This window comes from Cyprinodon tularosa, unplaced genomic scaffold (assembly GCF_016077235.1).
Source record: "Cyprinodon tularosa strain WSP-4 unplaced genomic scaffold, ASM1607723v1 ctg260, whole genome shotgun sequence".
NCBI classification, from domain to species: domain Eukaryota; kingdom Metazoa; phylum Chordata; class Actinopteri; order Cyprinodontiformes; family Cyprinodontidae; genus Cyprinodon; species Cyprinodon tularosa.
Genome location: NW_024038962.1, coordinates 561,567 through 580,393, shown reverse-complemented (window position 1 = coordinate 580,393; position 18,827 = coordinate 561,567). Strand labels below are relative to the sequence as shown.

At 37.7% G+C, this 18,827-nt stretch overlaps 1 protein-coding gene across 22 annotated transcripts in view; it reads left to right on the top strand.

Annotated features, from left to right (window-relative positions):
• si:ch211-285f17.1 (sickle tail protein homolog) overlaps nt 1–18,827 on the top strand; it is a 155,799-nt gene that overhangs the window by 108,489 nt on the left and 28,483 nt on the right. For 16 of the 22 annotated variants that reach the window (XM_038288995.1, XM_038288997.1, XM_038288994.1 and 13 more), the window contains exons 3-6: nt 2,252–2,332; nt 3,632–3,827; nt 9,512–9,710; nt 11,010–11,103. In XM_038288995.1, the coding sequence (XP_038144923.1) occupies nt 2,252–2,332; nt 3,632–3,827; nt 9,512–9,710; nt 11,010–11,103 (570 nt within the window). Of the gene's footprint in view, nt 1–2,251; nt 2,333–3,631; nt 3,828–7,588; nt 7,742–9,511; nt 9,711–11,009; nt 11,104–18,827 lie in introns of those variants that run through there. The other 6 variants (XM_038288988.1, XM_038289007.1, XM_038289000.1 and 3 more) reach the window with 2 other exon arrangements.

The following is an 18,827-nucleotide window of genomic DNA, read 5'->3' as shown; positions in this document are numbered from 1 at the left end:
CAACTCTCAGTCATAATTCTGTGGTCTTTATCTTCTTGTGCTGGTGACTTTATTTCTTTTATGGAGCAGATTGACAGTGATATTGGGTGGTTTTAGAAGGGGGTGCACCAGCATCAGATAAAAAAAGCATGTTTTATTTGTCATTTTCACCTTGAATAAGAATCCTATTGCGTTTACTAAGTCAAATGTGAGTTGAAATCACAGGCAGCAGGATAAAAAGCTCAATCAGTGTCCAGACTGCCACCAATGTGTCCTTCTAACATGAGTAGACAATAATGAGTTCATGGAAGTTATACAAGGTGATTTACATTATTGAAAAATATACTCAATCTTTTAATGTGTTTTGAGACATTAAAAGCATTAATAAATTTACAGTATAACAGTGATTACATTTTATTTTTTTAATCTTACTACTCTAAATTTTATATTTGGTTCAAACAAGCAATATGCTAATGTTTTCATTATTGCCTGCAAATACCACACTATAATGAAAATGTATATCCTCAGCCATCTCAGTGAAACAACAATGTTAAAGAAATGGCGAATTAAAATCTAAATAAGTAATTTTCTTTCCGAAATTGAGGACGTAAGTGAGACACTTTGCCAAGGGCATAAGACGATTTACATTCAAGATACAAAAAAACAACCGGATTGTCTTATTTCAAGTGCATAATATCTAATTATCTTATTTTAACAGTAAATATATTCATTACATTGACAAATCATCCTATTTACCTAATCAAATTAAGGGTAAATACACTTTATTTAAGAATTTTTTACTCATTTCTAGATTGTTTTTGCAGGGCAGTTACCTTTGAAAGTATGTATGAAATATATGTTTTTTGTCTAAAATCATGCAACACATATTTGTTTAGTATAGCTAATTTAGACTTTGAACTAAAAGTTTATTTGCTGTTTATATAACCAACTTTTTTTTTTCACAGACTCTGTCATCACAAAACATTGATTTAAGAGCTACTTTCTTTTAAAAATTCAAAATAAGAGTAATTCATATTTCTTTTCAATTTTTATATTTTAGCTTAGAAAATGCAAACAAACATGTCATTGTGCCTTTTTTTTAAAGATGAGAGTAATAGAGAGTAATAAGACATAAAAAAATAACTGATTGTTTTTATTTTGTTTATTGAAGGTTTTCTAAAGAGTTTAGAGAAACTGTTCAATTAACATAAACTTTTTTCTTCAATAAAAGCTGCAGATCTCTAGTAAGACAGAGATGAACCAATCAAATAATGATAATACTTGGTCCCACTATTGATTGACTGATTAATTGATTAACTTTCTTGAACTCAGTGGAGAAATTCAATCATTAATGGTCAAAAAGAGAAGAAGAATGTGCCAAAGGAGGAAAAAGGTGCTAGCTCTTTAATAAACTGAAGTTAGATTAGAAGTTATTTGAACATCAATGAAGTTTACCCTTTTATGTGCATCTGCCTTTGATTTAATTAGTACCATCAATTTTAACCTGTACAGTACACTGACTTTTTCTAAAACGTCCTTTTCTGATCTTATACTGATCTGAAGTTGCATTTTGTGATATAAATATCATAATTGCTTGAAGAGAAGAGTTTATGAGAGTCTATTAAAAGTCAACAACTATGATAACATTAAAACAAACAGAGCTCCAGTATAAAAAAATATTAGTATCTGCATATATAAGCATTGAACTTAGATCAGGAGTAAAAAAAAAAAAAGACGTTGATTGGCACATTTCTAATTTAGGCTTCTTGAAGACTTTTATTGTGTGTGTTCTTCTACACTTTGCTAGTTTCATCAGTCTACACAAACAGCCCTCCCTGGATAACCAGTGCCTAAAGCTGATGCAGAACCCCAGCGGTGTTCAGCACTCCCAGAGGAGCGTATGAGAAGCTCATGCACCGCTGTTGGAGGGCTGTTTGACCCACCATAAGCTTATAAATCATTCAGTACTTAGATTAAATTCCCAACACTTGTCTGGTTTCAGGTTACATGTTAACTTCATATGACCTCATTCTTTCCAAAGGTTGGCATAACAATACATTACCAACGCACGAGTACACTTCAATGCTGTTACATGGAGCATCATTGATTAATATAACTTATTTGTATGGAATATTTGGTGCAGGCAATGACTGTTATTATAGATCTTATGTTTTCTTTTATAAATATCTCCCTTTTCAATGTCATGTTCCTACTTCTTTTTTTAGCCATGTTTTTTCCCCCTTCTTTTCTCTCTCTTATTTCCTGCCATCAGTCTTTACAGGCCATGCTTGCCTCTCTTCATTCTGAGCTTGACATTCAGAGGTATTTGATGAAAATCCAATCACCCCACAAAGTTAGTTGGCCCTTCATCTTATCTGCATCATGGTGTGTGTGTGCTGGTGTGTTCTCATCCCTTACTACAGTAGCATATGCTGTGCCACCACGTTCCCAACCTATGTGCTCCAGAGTAACTCAGCGTTTCCTCTGTCAGCATCTTCCAGCTCGCTTTGGCTAAACCAGTCCTGCCAATGAAAGCTTACAAAATATCAACTTTTTAAAAAAAGTCTATTGGAATTTTTCATTTTGTTATTAGTGAATGACTAAGAAGCTCCAGCAGCATGAGAATGCAGTGTTAAATTACCCAATGCGTGTAAATTATATGTTACCAATTCCACATATTTGCTGTTTTCCCTGCATGACTTGTAGCAACCTGCAAATGGCTTTCTTCCAAATATGGCGTATCTTTTGCAACTCGTTTTATAAAGAACAGATTGGTGACTTGCCCAAATTATATTTGTTTGTCAACAGATTCAACCAAGGGTGCACTAGCACCACAGGCCTTGGTAGTTTTGCTGTTGCATCCGCATAGTGTTTTATTGGGAAGTTACAACCTTATATATTGTTTTATAAACTAACCCTACTTCAAAGTTGTCCAAAGCTCTCGCTCCAACCTGATACATCCATACTTGGTAATCTATCATTATGCTTTCTAACTTATTTCTAACAAAAGCTGCACTTATATTGAGATTATGCACATTTTTCCTTTGGTATTAAAAAGCAACTGTTCTTTTCTCTTCAAATCCACAATTATGTAACACTTTCTCTTGGTCATGTAAAAGAGTTTCCATTTGGATACACTGTTATTTGTTGTGGTTTGAGAAAAGGGGCGTAAATAATTATGCCAGATCTCAGAAAAATTAAATGAATTCTAAGCTTTAAAGGACAACATGGCACCTTTTTATCAGTTGTCATTTTAAACATACTTTCCCCCTCTAAATAACAGAAAGTCACATCATACAGGTTAGATCCAAGTTTATATCATTACAGCCCCAGATCCTCTCAATTGCTTCAGTGAACATCATCTGGGTATAATCCTCATTGCATATTTGCATGGCGTATCTGCTTCAGTTTATTTTGTCATTGTGCATGACTCGGGCTTCAGGTTATAATAAGGTGGCCTGTAATATGATTGACCTCCAAAACACAGGATTGAGTCCAAGCTACAGTATGAGCAGTATTTTGCTGCAAAAAGGAGAAAGCAAAGTGCTTTTTGAATCTATCACTCCAGGTTTGTTTTTATTTGTAGTGCCATCATAAGCATCCATGGTCTCACTCCTTCCTGTATTGTTTCTGTTTTCCTCTTCAAATCCAGAGCAGAAGTCCAAAGCACGGTCCCAGCCCACAGCCCAGCGTCGGGGATCAGGCCGACCACCTTTCTCTGACCTCACTAGAATCTTTAGACGCCATGTCTGAGGCGGACACACCCACAGCCTTCACCCGAGGCAGCCGGGTTCGGGCCAGCCTGCCGGTGGTGCGATCGACCAACCAGACAAAGGACCGATCTTTAGGTAAGATCTGTTATATGCCTTTTTAAAGTGTTGGCAGTGAGAAACGTAACAATTCTTTCAAACAAGAATAAAATTTTCAAGCATTAGTGAACACACAGTATCATAAGATCAAAGCATTCTTCTATCCTTAATCTGAAAATGGACAAAGAGCGCAGCACAATTGTACATCTGTGGAGGCAAGATTATCCACCTCAACTGTCCAAGATGCAGAGCTAAGCATGTGCGAATTTTGAAGGAACTAAAGAAATCCACAACTCTGTTGAAAGAAAAACTTATACTTCTGCACTTTACAAGCATTTTTTCACTTCTACGGGTATTTTTAGCCCTATGTTTACTAATAACTTATAAGGATGTTTTTGTCCTCATTTGGAAAGTCCCGTTATTTTTAAGTTTTTCAAATGTATGCTCCAGTAACTCATTTCAGTTGCTCACAGGTTCTTCTTTTTTTGTTTGTTTGCTTTTTTGCTTAATCTGTCAGTAAATAAAGCACTGAATGTATATTTACAGTAACAACAATGGTATGATAAGTGCAGAGAGAGTAAACAAGTAAGTAGCTTGCGTTCCAGTTAGTACCTCCCAGTAACGTGTGAAAACAGTAAATAAAAAACCAAGATCCAATGTGAAAAAAAAAGCCTGAAAAAAACTATTTAGTACCAAGGACTATAAAACTTAAATAGCACTTGGAAGCAAGAGGAGTCAGATGTGGTTGCTAAATTAATGAATGCGAGGGTAAAACAGCCTTGTGTATCCTGCTAGTGGTGACCGCAATGCTATTCTCAGGCTTTACAGTGTAACTACGAATGACATTACACGCAAACAGATAAATAAAAATATATAGATCGATTAATCGATCAAGCGGTGCAGCTGACAGATGGCATGTGCATCTAAACACTCTCGGGATGGGCACTTGGTGTAGTATATATACGTAGGTATAAAGGGGTACATGTTTGCAAGGCATTTATTCTTTATTGGATACATCCATTTGATAATGCATCTGATTAATAACGTCCATATTGTGGTAGTTTAAAAGCGATCCTTGTGCAAATTGTTTTATTTTTATGGTTGTTAAACCTCTGAAGCAAACACAAGCGTTCTGATTAAGATAGCTCCTGGTAAAGTACTTATACAGCTTTAGATATCAGTATATGTTTTTAGATATTATCAATAAAAACAGTGCTGGTTTTGAGAGGTACTTAATAACAAAGTTAACAAACCTTTTCTAAACAAATTGTCTTTCTATAATCCAGTCCTACCTCAAGCCCTAAAGACCACACCTAAGCATGAAAAAATTCTAATATAAACTAGTCATTTTTGTTTGTTTTTTTCCCAAATGAAACCTTTTAAAGATAACAACAAAGTGAAGCAAAGCTATGCCTCCCGAGTTCATATTCTAAAGACTTAACAACAACTTAATAATAATTAAATTTACCATTGCTCTAACTGTAGCATGGTCTGCTTTTGCTTTCTGATTTTTCAGGGGCCTTAAAGTCCCAATGTACTGTATGCTACTTGGTCCCAATGTAATTTCCCATTGGGAACCTACTAGCACTAAGTTGCTAACTGGTTACCAAGATGCTTCAGAGACACCGGCCACAACCAAAATTGCTTGCAAACCTTCCGCCACAACAATTCCCCCCCCCCTTTGATTCAAGAGATTCAAGATTCAAGAGACTTTATTGTCATTCACATCACGTGTTACATGAGGTAAACGAAATTGAGAGTCACGGCCTCAGTTTCATCCGAATATAAAAATAAATTATAAAAACTAGCTACAATATCAAATTTAATAAAAAAAACATTTACAGATATATAAAAACAAGAAGTAGAGAATAAAATGTATATTAAAGATAAATTTAGCAGTGCAACATTTTAAAGTGTCTGAGTGTAGACTGCAAATACAAGTTATTGTTATTGCAGAGCTTTCCTGTCTGCAGCAGAGCAGCTACCGATGAACGACCAATCACATTCACTTTATTCACTCTTGTAAAGTCGGGCACCACTCGGTGGAATTGGGAAATGCAACGGTTGGAACAACCGCTTCCTCACGACTTTTAGGTCCTATTTCAAACTGAGGAGGCCATTTTAAAGGAGATTTCCTTGCCCAGGTCTTAAAAGTAGTCACACCGAGGAGAAGTCAGGTTTGGGCTCTTGTACGCAAAGGTCCATTGAGCATATTAGTCCTAACGGCTGCAGACTCAACCCCTTTGGTGGGTCCATCACCACCTCTATATGCCACTGGCTGAAACCCCAGAACGAAGTAGAAGATACATTATATCTCTTTCTATTATCTCTAGAATAAGATGAAAAAAAAAAAAAAAACTTTTTATGCAGCATTAGTTGCTATCCCTTGCTGTCTATTTATCTAGATGTGAAAGATCACTAATAGAAATAGCTCTGCTGGTGCTGTTTCTATCATTTCTGAAATCCTTGAGTGTGTTGCAGGGATTAGATTAACAAGCAGCACCCAAAAAAAGTGAATATATCTCCTGAAAATAAAAAGAGCATGGCACAAGGTGCATACCCAGACATAACCATCAACCTGAGCTGATGGTGATGCTCTGCTCAGGAATGTGTTGACCAACAGGTATAAATTGTGCAATCCATAAATCTGGCTTCTGTTAAGTGTTACAATAACACATTCATTTTTTGGAGATTGCTTTAAAAGGTCACTTGTTGCAGTTTCACACAAGCTATTTAGGGTCTACAAGCCATTTATGGTCAGGAAACGCTTTAGTCTACGAGCAAATCCCTGTGTGGCAGCCCCATATTGAAACAAGGGGGCGGAAGGATCATGCTGTAGAGATTAGGGTAGGTAGATCAGATCAGTTACTTCTCACAGATCAGTCAACTGACAGCAGCAAATTTTTAAATAAGTGATAACAGAAATGATTATCTGTTTTTACCCCCTGAAGAAAAAGCCAGCAAGTATTTCCCTGCATGAAAAATAATCAGGAACATCTTTCTTTATTTTTTAACTACTTAATGGCCATACTTATTTTTGTTTGCTACAGCTGTTTGTTTCCAATTTTTCTTACCATGCATTATTATCAAAAAAGCTGTGTGTACTAGTTTGCTGCCACCATTACCTGATATTTAACAATTTTGTTAATTCCCAGACTAATTAATAGAGAGTCCTATAATTTTCTCTGTAATTCAGTACAAAAAATAAACCTGTGGGTTCTATCTACCTTACATACTTCCCTTCCAACTTCTCTTCACCACACTAATTAGTTTTGTTTTAGTTGTTATCCATTTTTTATGTTGAAATTCTTAGGATCTTATGGCATTGGTTTTCTACCGGTATAAAAAAATGGGATTTGCATAACTTTTGTTCATCAGAAAATATGCCAGCAAAATGCAAAACAGCTGCTTATCAATGCAAAAAACCATTCAAAAGTTCTTATTTTCCTTTTTTTTTCTCTATTCACTATGAAGCAAGACCTTTAGTCACAGATGAAAAGAACGTTGCACATTTTGTGGGAGAGAATCAAGCCACAGGGTGTCATTTTTCACAGTTTCTGGTTCCTTCAAATCTAAATCCAAAGTCAATCACAAACCCAACAATGGGGCTAATATAAACACAGGTTTATATATGCCCATGCATGGACTATCTAACTCATTAGTGAATGTCATCATACTACTTCACTTCATCGAAAAACATCAGAACAAAGCGTTGGGGCAGTGGGGGGGTGACGTGATGAAGGGGTGGAGTGAAAACAGGGGGCACCACTTTACTACTGTGTCCCTCCCACAGTCTCAGACACACACACGGAGGCAAAAGCACACATTCTACTTTGTCCCAACGGACATTTGGGGATTCCTTGTACCCTTGCCTCTTGCTGCATAAGTTGCAGCATCATCTTTTCTTTTTAGCATAACATTGAGCAAGGAAACGGGGACTCAAGGCTTCTTCTGTAAGTATCAGATTTAATCAACAGTTTAGCATCACTTGGACTCTTGTTTTATGGTGTTTGACTTGTGGCCACAGTGTTATATTTTTACTATTGTTTAGCTATGGCCCAAAATTTGCAGCAATTGAAATGAAACGTTTTAACGGCTTTATTTAATATTTACCTTTGTGCCCCAGTGAAGATGTGTAATAAGCCCAGAAAGTTTCCAATCTGTGTCCATTTGGTTACAAAACCCTACAAGCCATTTGTTTCCAGCTCTCTGTGAGTTCAAGCACACAGGAATGTAACTCGATTCCTCTTTCTGCCCTCCTTATAAGACTTTAAATGCAAGAAAAGAAATCCCCATAACACTGTGGTTAACTTTTTCCTTCCCGCCTAGCCAAATTCTGGATGAAAGACTTTACATTATTGTAGCCTGTCTCTCACTGAAAAGGTTGACTTCTGTTCCAAATGGTCACTGTATTAAGTTGCTGCTGCACAGAAACCAAGAAAAAAAACACAATGCAATACTGAAGCTCTGCAGTTTTATTTCCTGGATTTGCCCTTTTCCTGTCTCATGGAGCATGTAGGATCTTGTATAATATTTCGGTAACATCTGGTTGCTTTTACAGCCTTGGGTTTTGTTGGATTTACCGAGTAAAATCATGCATCATTTCTTTAAATGCAACGTTTTCATTGGAAAATGTATAAGCAAGCTTTTAGGATATTTTTTATTAGATTTGGTTGAACCTACTTTTCAAATCTCTAAATTGAATCATGTTGAAATGTCTATACCATTTATTTCAGTGTAAAACAATGAATCCGAGATTGAAAATATGCATTTTTTTTCTTCCCCTGGCACTGTTTATACAAGTGCAGGGTAGGCGTGCACATCAATTTTGTGGGAATGACATCTGTTTTTTAAAACAGCACAGAAGCCACACCCAGAGTTCAGAGGTTCAGACTTTGGTCTTTGATACACAACATTTACAGTTCCACCCTCAGCACACAGCTTCGCGTCTAGCTTCTTTTCTGCCACAACAACCCAACTATTATCATGTAATTTTCTCCATTACTTTGTGACTAAAAAGGCATGCTAATTTCCAACACCAATATGAGCTGGGTGACAGATTTGTCAGATTTCTGCTCATATACCGGAAAACTAAAGGTCGGATTTAAGGGATTAGCTTGAATTTCTTTGACTCACAATCCAGTGTAGAAATCCTCTTGAGGCCTTATTCAGCATAGAAAGTAATTATTATCATCTTGGCAAAATTATCCTGTTTCAAACTTTTACTATGGTCAGAATGCTTCAACCACTTCATGGGATTTTTTTTCTCCAAATGCTTATATATTATTTTCCAGAAAAAAAATCATAACGTCAAGTAAAAGTTGGAAAAAGTTATGCATTACAGTTATTTTATACTAATATAAAGTTTTTTAACATTGTGCATTTTCCTTGTTTTCCTTTATTTCTGTACCTTAACTCTAACTGCATTACATTGCAAGACATTAGAACTTCAATAAAAGACAAAGCAATTATATCTTAATGTTTCAGTCTTGGCTTACAGTAATCATCTGATCACCAATATCAGTAACACATCCCACTGCCTTCTAACTAAAAAGTTTTTCATTGTTTAATTGCTTCATAAACAAAAGCCAAAAGCAATTTGAAGTAGTGGGTTCTTTTTTTTATTGTAAAAGTAAATCCAATTCTGCATCTTCATACCTGGAACTCATATTGGTTTTGGGGGATCTTATTTGAGTCTAATCACATTGCTGTTCTGTCCCTAGGTGTACTCTATCTGCAGTACGGGGATGAGACCAAACAGATCCGCATGCCCAATGAGATCACCAGCATCGACACAATCAGAGCTCTGTTTGTCAGTGCCTTCCCGCAGCAGCTAAACATGAAGATGCTAGAGTCTCCTAGTGTGGCCGTCTACGTCAAAGACGACATGAGAAACATGTACTACGAACTCGCTGATGTCAGGTAAAGATCTTTTCATATCAAATCAAGAGAAAATCACTAGGACGTGTGTTAAATGAAGGTATCCATCATATTGAAAGGTCACCAAGCAATCATGGATCAGTTGTCAGTTAGTGTTGGTACACAAGATACCATGAAAACGTTGAAGTTAAAACAGCAGTTTTTTAAAACTCACAAGCTACATTGGTTGCAGATTTGTTTTTTGTTTTTTTGTTAAAAGTATCTAATGACAGTTGAAAATAGTTAAATGATTCAATTATTAGTTTGATTAAGTCTCTAAGTTAAGGATGCATGGATGGATGGATGGATGGATGGATGGATGGATGGATGGATGGATGGATGGATGGATGGATGGATGGATGGATGGATGGATGGATGGATGGATGGAATCTATCTTCCAACCAATTTAATCTATTTGCTATTGTTGTTCATAGCTACCTTTGAACAGGAAATGTCATTGGGCGGGACAGGAAGCCTTACATACTTTCCCTCCATGTAAATGAAATTTGTTTTGAGTAAAAGCCGTGTGGAAAACATGTTTGTGGAACACTATAAAAAACGACAGCTTTTTAGGATTGCTCCTGACTTTCCTGCTCCTTTTCCTTTCTTATCATGCAAAAGTTTCACCCAGTAAACTTTTAAAAAAATGAGCTGAGCTTTTTTTTTTTCAATTGAAAACAATAGAACATTTTCCAAAGTATTGTTTTGTGTCTGCCATGTCATTTACAGACACAACAATGCTGATTGTAGCTAAGAGTTGAGCATTTAGGCATTTTACTAAGAACACTCATGTCTTCTTGTGGAACTGCTGTTCCTGGTTTGGTTTTTACTTCAATCATATATTTTCATATCCTGCATATTCTCTGTGGGGGCTAAAATTCTAAGAAGAAATGCTCCAGAAACATTAGAAACTTTGCCCTCTCACTCTGTGGAGATCCAGCTCAAGTGAAGTGTGTAATCCGTGACTAAATCCTTATCAAGGTTGTAAAAAATTACCTCATGCTGTTTTAAGGTTGGTACAAGGTGCAGTATCACACTCAGAGTGAGACTAGCACTGAGTAAATAACAGATCCGCTCGACATTTCATGTTGCTTGGCCACAGCTCAGAAAATTAGTGGATGTTTTTGTCGACTTCCCAGAGTTAGAGAAAATGTCATATGACAGGGGACTGTCAGAGCCTCAGCCAGAGCATGTGTCCTTAGCTGGGATGTTTAACAGATCTAGGTGGAGGCAAGACCGGCCACTTTCTGATGGGGATATCTGGGCCGCTTACTTACCAGCCAACAACTCCTTCCCTTACAGGAACATCACAGATCACTCCTGTCTGAAGGTGTACCATAAGGATCCGGCTCAGGCTTTCAGCCATGGACCTCGGCCAGCCAACGGCGATGCCAGGGTGAGTACTTCCCTGTTGTCCCAGCAGCTGAGGGGAGATGAATACATTTGGTGCAATAAAAAAAGCCAGTTCAGGCTCCAGTTCTTTAACTCACATCCTGTTTGCAGTTTTAGGAAGGAATGCCCCCCTGCCTCTTGTTAATCTGTCAAAGGGGGGGTGGCTTTTTGTTCTCCCAGAGGCCGACATTCAGGCATGCCCTATGCAACATTTTAGGGGAAAATCCAACTCAGTTCCAGGGGCCATTTGCTCAGCTTGTTCTTCCTTATTCCAATGTAAGCCGTAATCTCACTCTCTGTTTCTTACTCAGCTATTTCTTTCATGCGGATATAGGAAAGCCTTAGCCCAAAAACATTTCCTCAAATGTTCCTGCTCACTCTTTCTTTACCTAACAGTCTCGTTCCGTGCCTACAACAGATTTACTATTGATGTAATGCTAATATTTATTTAATATTATGCAAACACTTGTTGCCATAAGCTAGACATTATATATATCACAATGTTTAACTAAAATTGTATTGTCCCATGATTTGACAAGATTATTGATGCAAAAGTATGTATGATAAAACGGCTCTGCATTCAATTTTTGTGATCAGTTTGAAGTTTGACAGACATGGTTCAATTTTGAGCACCAAGTAAACACTGTAGAAGAGTCCTGTTGACCTGAATAGTTCTGTCATTGTTTAACCAACTCGCGTTTGACACAAACAGTGAGATCACAAGACTGCAGATTATTCGAGATTAGGTGTAGCTAAGGAATTATTTTGCAGACATTTGATCTAATAATCCCAACCAATCCTATTTGTTAATTTGAGCACGTCAGATGAGCATCTAAAGGTAAGAGAGGGATCAGAACTTGAAAGTTTTTTTTAAGAAGCTATTTTAAAAACTATTTAACACATGATTCACCATTAAGACTACTGAGATTAATTTTCCACCTCCATTTTTTTTTCTTTACTACCGTATTTTCACGACCATAAGGCGCACCGTACTAAAAGGCGCACTCTCAGTTATGTGCCCATTTCTGTATTTAACACACACATAAGGCGCACCGGACTATAGGGCGCGTTTTTTATATACAGGTACATGTCCTCTACTACGTTTAAATACCTCTACTGCGTATTTAAAAATACAGCGGGGGCAAAACTGAGTATGACTGTGCTTTATTCATGTATTTATTACAAAGTATTAATCAAACCTGGCAGCTGGCCGTGAGACAGACACATCGCAGATGACACAGCACTGTGATCACTCCTAAATTAACTTAAAATCCTGAAACCTGCCGACGGAATATGTTTGCTTTTATTACCGGTATCCTGGTGCCTGCAGTTTAAATTATTTAGATGAAAAACATCTGCCAGCCACCGCGTGAACCTGGAGGCTGCCCAGCCTAGAGGCTGCTGATGAATGGATTTCTGCTGTCGGTGCACCGCTGGTATGTGGGGGTATGTGGGGAGCGCCTCCAACAGAAATAGATAATCTGGATGAACTGACTGCAATTATTAAGTTTTCAGGTGGACTTTCTCACTTAAAAACATATTAAAACTACTTTATTCCGACTGATCACAGCAAATATAGCTGCAAGATTTAGATTATTTAGATGAAAAAACACCTGCCAGCCACCGCGGTGAAGAGGAGGAGACCCGGACCAGAGGCTGCTGTTGAATTAAGTTTTCAGGTAGAAAAATAGAGCGGGAGCAAAACTGAGTATGATTGTGCTTTATTAATGTATTTATTACAAAGTATTACAAAAGACGTTTAGGTGCGCCTTATTGTCGTGAAAATACGGTAATTATCATATAAGAAACAGTCTTACCAGAATAAACATTCAACTTTCTGTAGCTTCCTGTCCTAAACAGTCTTTAAGGAAACATATTAGAAGATGCAATATTGTATATGTGAGAGAGGAGTTGCTGTAGAACAATGGTTTACCACAGATTTAAAACTAGTAATAGCATAAAGAAATATTTAAACTCTAAAACAATCTTTAGACTTTTTAGCAGCAATTACTGTGGGTAGCACAACTTGTGTTACAGTTAATAGCAGGCTTTGGAGATATGTTCTGGAGAATCTTGTTTTATACCTTACTACAGAACATATCAAAAGGCTGCTGACTTTTTCTATGTTTATAGGTGAAAATAATAAAAACTACAAAAGAGCAACTTTGCTGTTCTCCATAAATGTTGGGAAAATTGTTTAAAAGTTTGTTGCATAAGGGCGTGCTTTGGTTGTCCAGTTGTTAGCGCACAAAACCCATGTACAGAAAGATTCCTTAGTCCTCGACATGGATGACCCGGGTTCGAATCCTTGGCCGCATGTCTCTCCCTCTCTCATACCCCCTTTCCTGCCAGCCTACTGCCAAAAAAACGAGACACTAGTGCTGTAAAAACTCCAAAATGTGCTGTAAAAACTCCCAAAAAAAGGCTCTTGCATAAAAGCTTCTACAACACAATGCTGTTGATGGTAGATTGTTTTGAAGGGTCAGACAGGAAAGCTTGGTACCGGTAAACAAATCTAACATATCTGAGATGCCGATACCATTTACTGGGAAAGAAAGGACAACGGAGAGAAAATGTAGAGAATAATGTAGGAGTGCTGCTAGAATTCCAGTTCCCAGATCTGTGTTTTCTATTACTTCTACAACCACTAAAACTTATGTTATAAATGTACGTTATTGGCAAGTGAAACCCTGTCAGAGCTATCCTTAGATATCAGCCCAGTTACAGTTTGCCTTGCAAAAATAATCTGCTCTCTTGAAAATCTCAAACTCTTGCCACATTTCAGGCATCAAACATAAACATTTTTTAGTGAAGAATCAACAACTATTTTTACCCAATCATGAAGTGTAATTAAATACACTATATTGCCAAAAGTATTTGCTCACCTGCCTTGACTCACATATGAGCTTAAGTGAAATCCCGTTCCTAATCCATAGGGTTCAATATGACGTCGGTCCACCCTTTGCAGCTAGAACAGCTTCAACTCTTCTGGGAAGGCTGTCCACAAGGTTTAGGAGTGTGTTTATGGGAATTTTTGACCATTCTTCCAGAAGCGCATTTGTGAGGTCGCACACTGATGTTGGACGAGAAGGCCTGGCTCTCAGTCTCCGCTCTAATTCATCCCAAAGGTGTTCTATCGGGTTGAGGTCAGGACTCTGTGCAGGCCAGTCAAGTTCATCCACACCAGACTCTGTCATCCATGTCTTTATGGACCTTGCTTTGTGCACTGGTGCACAGTCATGTTGGAAGAGGAAGGGGCCAGCTCCAAACTGTTCCCACAAAGTTGGGAGCATGGAATTGTCCAAAATGTCTTGGGATGCTGAAGCATTCAGAGTTCCTTTCACTGGAACTAAGGGGCCAAGCCCAGCTCCTGAAAAACAACCCCACACCATAATCCCCCCTCCACCAAACTTTACACTTGGCACAATGCGGTCAGACAAGTACCGTTCTCCTGGCAACCGCCAAACCCAGACCCGTCCATCAGATTGCCAGATGGAGAAGCGCGATTCGTCACTCCAGAGAACGCGTCTCCACTGCTCTAGAGTCCAGTGGCGGCGTGCTTTACACCACCGCATCCGACGCTTTGCATTGCACTTGGTGATGTATGGCTTGGATGCAGCTGCTCGACCATGGAAACCCATTCCATGAAGCTCTCTGCGCACTGTTCTTGAGCTAATCTGAAGGCCACATGAAGTTTGGAGGTCTGTAGTGATTGACTCTGCAGAAAGTTGGCGACCTCTTCGCACTATGCGCGTCAGCATCCGCTGACCCCGCTCCGTCAGTTTACGTGGCCTACCACTTCGTGGCTGAGTTGCTGTCGTTCCCAAACACTTCCATTTTCTTATAATACAGCTGACAGTTGACTGTGGAATATTTAGGAGCGAGGAAATTTCACGACTGGATTTGTTGCACAGGTGGCATCCTATCACAGTTCCACGCTGGAATTCACTGAGCTCCTGAGAGCAACCCATTCTTTCACAAATGTTTGTAAAAACAGTCTGCATGCCTAGGTGCTTGAATTTATACACCTGTGGCCATGGAAGTGATTGGAACACCTGATTCCAATAATTTGGATGGGTGAGCAAATACTTTTGGCAATATAGTGTATATTGGATATTTTTAACTTTTTTAACAAATAAAAAACTGAAGAGTGGGGTGTGCAAAATTAATCGGCCCCTTTTACTTTCAGTGCAGCAAACTCTCCCCAGAAGTTCAGTGAGGATCTCTGAATGATCCAATGTCGACCTAAATGATACTAAATAGAATCCACCTATTAATGCACCTGCTCTGTGATCGCCTCAGAGGTCTGTTTAAAGTGCAGAGAGCATCATGAAGAACAAAGAACACATCAGACAGGTCCGAGATACTGTTGTGGAGAAGTTTAAAGCTGGATTTGGAAACAAAAAGATTTCCCAAGCTTTAAAAATCCCAAAGAGCACAGTGTAAGTGATAATATTGAAATGGAAGGAGTGTCAGACCACTGCAAATCTAAGAAAACCCTTTAAAATTTCAGCTCAAACAAGGAGAAGACTGATCAGAGATGCAGCCAAGAGGCCCATGATCACTCTGGATGAACTGCAGAGATCTACAGCTGAGGTGGAAGACTCTGTCCATAAGATAAAAATCTGTTGTATATAGCACACATATTGCCTTTATGGAAGAAAGACAATTCCTACAGATATCCCGAAAAAAAAGTCTTGTTTAAATTTAGCTACAAACCACCTGGGAGACATGGCAAACATGTGGAAGAAGGTTTTCTGGTCAGATGAAACCAAAATCCAACTTTGTGGCAAAAATGCAAAATATTACTTTTGGTGTAAAAGCAACACCGTTCATCACTCTGTACACACCATCCCCATTGTTAAACATGATGGTGGCAGCATCATGGTTGGGGCCTGCTTTTCTTCGACAGGGAAGATGGTTAAATTGATTAAAAGATGGATGGAGGCAAAGACCGATGATTCTGGGAGAAAAACATGTTGGACTCTGCAAAAGACATGAGACAATGATCCAAAACATAAAGGAAAATATACAATGGAATGGTTCACATATAAACATGTCCAGGTTGGTCCAGACATGAATCCAATAGAGAATCTGTAGAACGAACTGAAAACTGTTGTTCACAAATGCTCTCCTTCCAACCTTCCTGAGCTTGAGCTGTTTTGTAGGAAAGAATGAAACATTTCAGTCGATGTCCAGAACCGATAGAGACATACCTCAAGAGATTTGCAGCTGTAATTGCAGCAAAAGGTAGCGCTACAAAGTATTAACTCCAGAGGGCGCAATAATTTAGCACAACCAGTTTTTTATACTTGTTAAAAAAAGCTTAAAATATCCAATAAATTCTGTTACACGTCATGATTGTTTCCCACTTGTTGATTCTTCACAAATAATTACAGTTTTATATTTTCATGTTTGAAGCCTGGAATGTGGCAAAAGGTCAAAAGTTCAAAGGGGCCAAATACTTCTGCAAGGCTTTCTGCAAACTGCCTAGCAATATTAAATGAAAAATTTAAGATTTACCAATCCAGAAGTTTCAGTTAAGGAAACAAATATTTTGACATAATAATGTTCATTTCTATCATTGATTGCAAAGCAGTTTACAAAACGAACTGGTCTTTAAACACTTGTGCAGTCATCATTAGTGGCTGTCAGACAGGTTTGTTATGTACACAGAAAAAAGAGGTTTAGTCAACAGAATGTTTAATTATTGCCCAACTTCTGCTCTGTTTCCCCTTTTTTTCCAATAATAATAGTAAAGATAAATGTCTCATTTTGCTTAACATCATTATTACTAAGCTCTAACAATCTTTTATCATCATTACGCTTATCCACACATTTACTCCAAGTATATTGAACCACTCAGGCTCTCTAAATATTTACATTTTACAGCTTTTTCCATCACGGCACTTTTCTTTATCTGTTCAGCTTTGCAAACTCAGATTCTCTACAGTTTGTGAATCAGTTGAGAAACCTTATCCAATGCTGACACAGCAAGAGATTGAAGCACCTCTGTGCACATAAAGCAAACAGGCAACACATTCTAAGGGAGGCTTAAGACCACAGTGAAAACAATATTCTGTGTCAGAGTTAGCTGTTTTTATCTGGGACCTTGCCTCAGTCTGATCTGTTTGCCCGTGTGCTTGCTTTTAAGCCATTTTTTTCATTCTTTATCTCGAAAGAAGACACTTGTCTGTTATTTACAACAAAAGCTGCATATTTTAGGGATAATTTGAGTATCCCCTCATCTGTTTGGGTACGGCCATTAATGGCATAAGCTTTTTTAAATATGGCTCTGCTGGAATAGGAATACACATACAGTATGTGAAGTTGTTTTATTTTTCATTCTTCGTCCATAGAGATGTGCTCCCTTAATAAAAAAAAAAGGTCATTAGGTTTAACGACTCTGAAGATCACCCTTGTGAGACAAACTTTCACTGAAAGCATGTTCTCCTTTTCATCTGTTGTCACAGCCAAACATGAAGCCTTTGTTACAGAAATTTCTGAGCAGTTATTTTCATCCATTTCACGTAGCACACTCACTTCTGCACACGCAACACTCACACCTACTTCATTGTTTTCCTCCCTTTAGTAATCTGTGTTGGCATGCTTGAATAAAACAGATAAAAACAACACTGCACAAAAAAAGTGCTCAATGAAGAACTGTCCCTGAAGTGTTTGAAAGAACTTGCATCAGGGCTTTTGACATGTCTTAGCTTCTAGGTGTAACCTGTGAGTCATACCTTGATAAAACAAAAGCTTGCTTGTTTGAAAGAAAAGGAAAATGAATTGGATCTAGATCTTTATGTGACAGCTTCCTGTACAGTGTTATCATACAAGTTGTATCGAAATCCTGAGGTTTTATTACTGTTTACTCTCAATTTCAGTCTTGCTGTTTCATTTTACTCGTCTGAAAAAATTTACTTCATCTAGTAATAGAAAACGTGGTTGTTTAATGTTCGTTATCAATATAATAGAGGCTGTTTTGTGCTCACTGTTGCAGCAGTATATCTGGATGTGAGGCAAACGAAAAGAGAGACTTAACTTTTGTTGATAAAAACTAAGACGGAATCTAAAGTCTCAAAGAAGAGTATGAGTATATATATATATTAGTAGAAGTGATGTACAATTTTCCCCTGTTAACCAAAGGGACAAGTACTCAAACTGTCATGTCGATTGTTGATTAGATAGCATTTCATGTTGTATACCAAAATAACCAGATGTGCTCTCTGATTTAATTTATTTCTCTTTAATCTCAAAAGTTATTTCCTCGCTATAGGAAGCCGGTCTTGCTTTTATATGTTATCCACTGATGATCTGTTAAGGTTGGTTGGGCTAATGATAATGACAATGATTAGCTGAGTGGTTAAACCGACATTGTTTGACAGATCCTGTTGCAAATCAACCAGATGCAGATTCACCCTGCAGGTGTGTTTTTGCTGTTTTATCAGCAGTAAATTGAGTTTACTTTTGCAAGGAAAAAAGGTGTTGAATCTTGTATTAGGAGTAGGGATGATCTTCAAATGCCAGTCAGCATAATGCTCAGGAAATTTTGTTAATAAATTGTAGAAGATGCTTAAAATATAAAGAAAATAAATATTGAATAATTTAGGTGGATTTATTTGCTGTCTCAAGGAATCTTCAGTTCTGAGGAACAAGACAGAAAAAATGCAGACATTTTTTGCTTTTGTTATGATTTATAGGTATTTTTTCTCAGTATGATAAGAA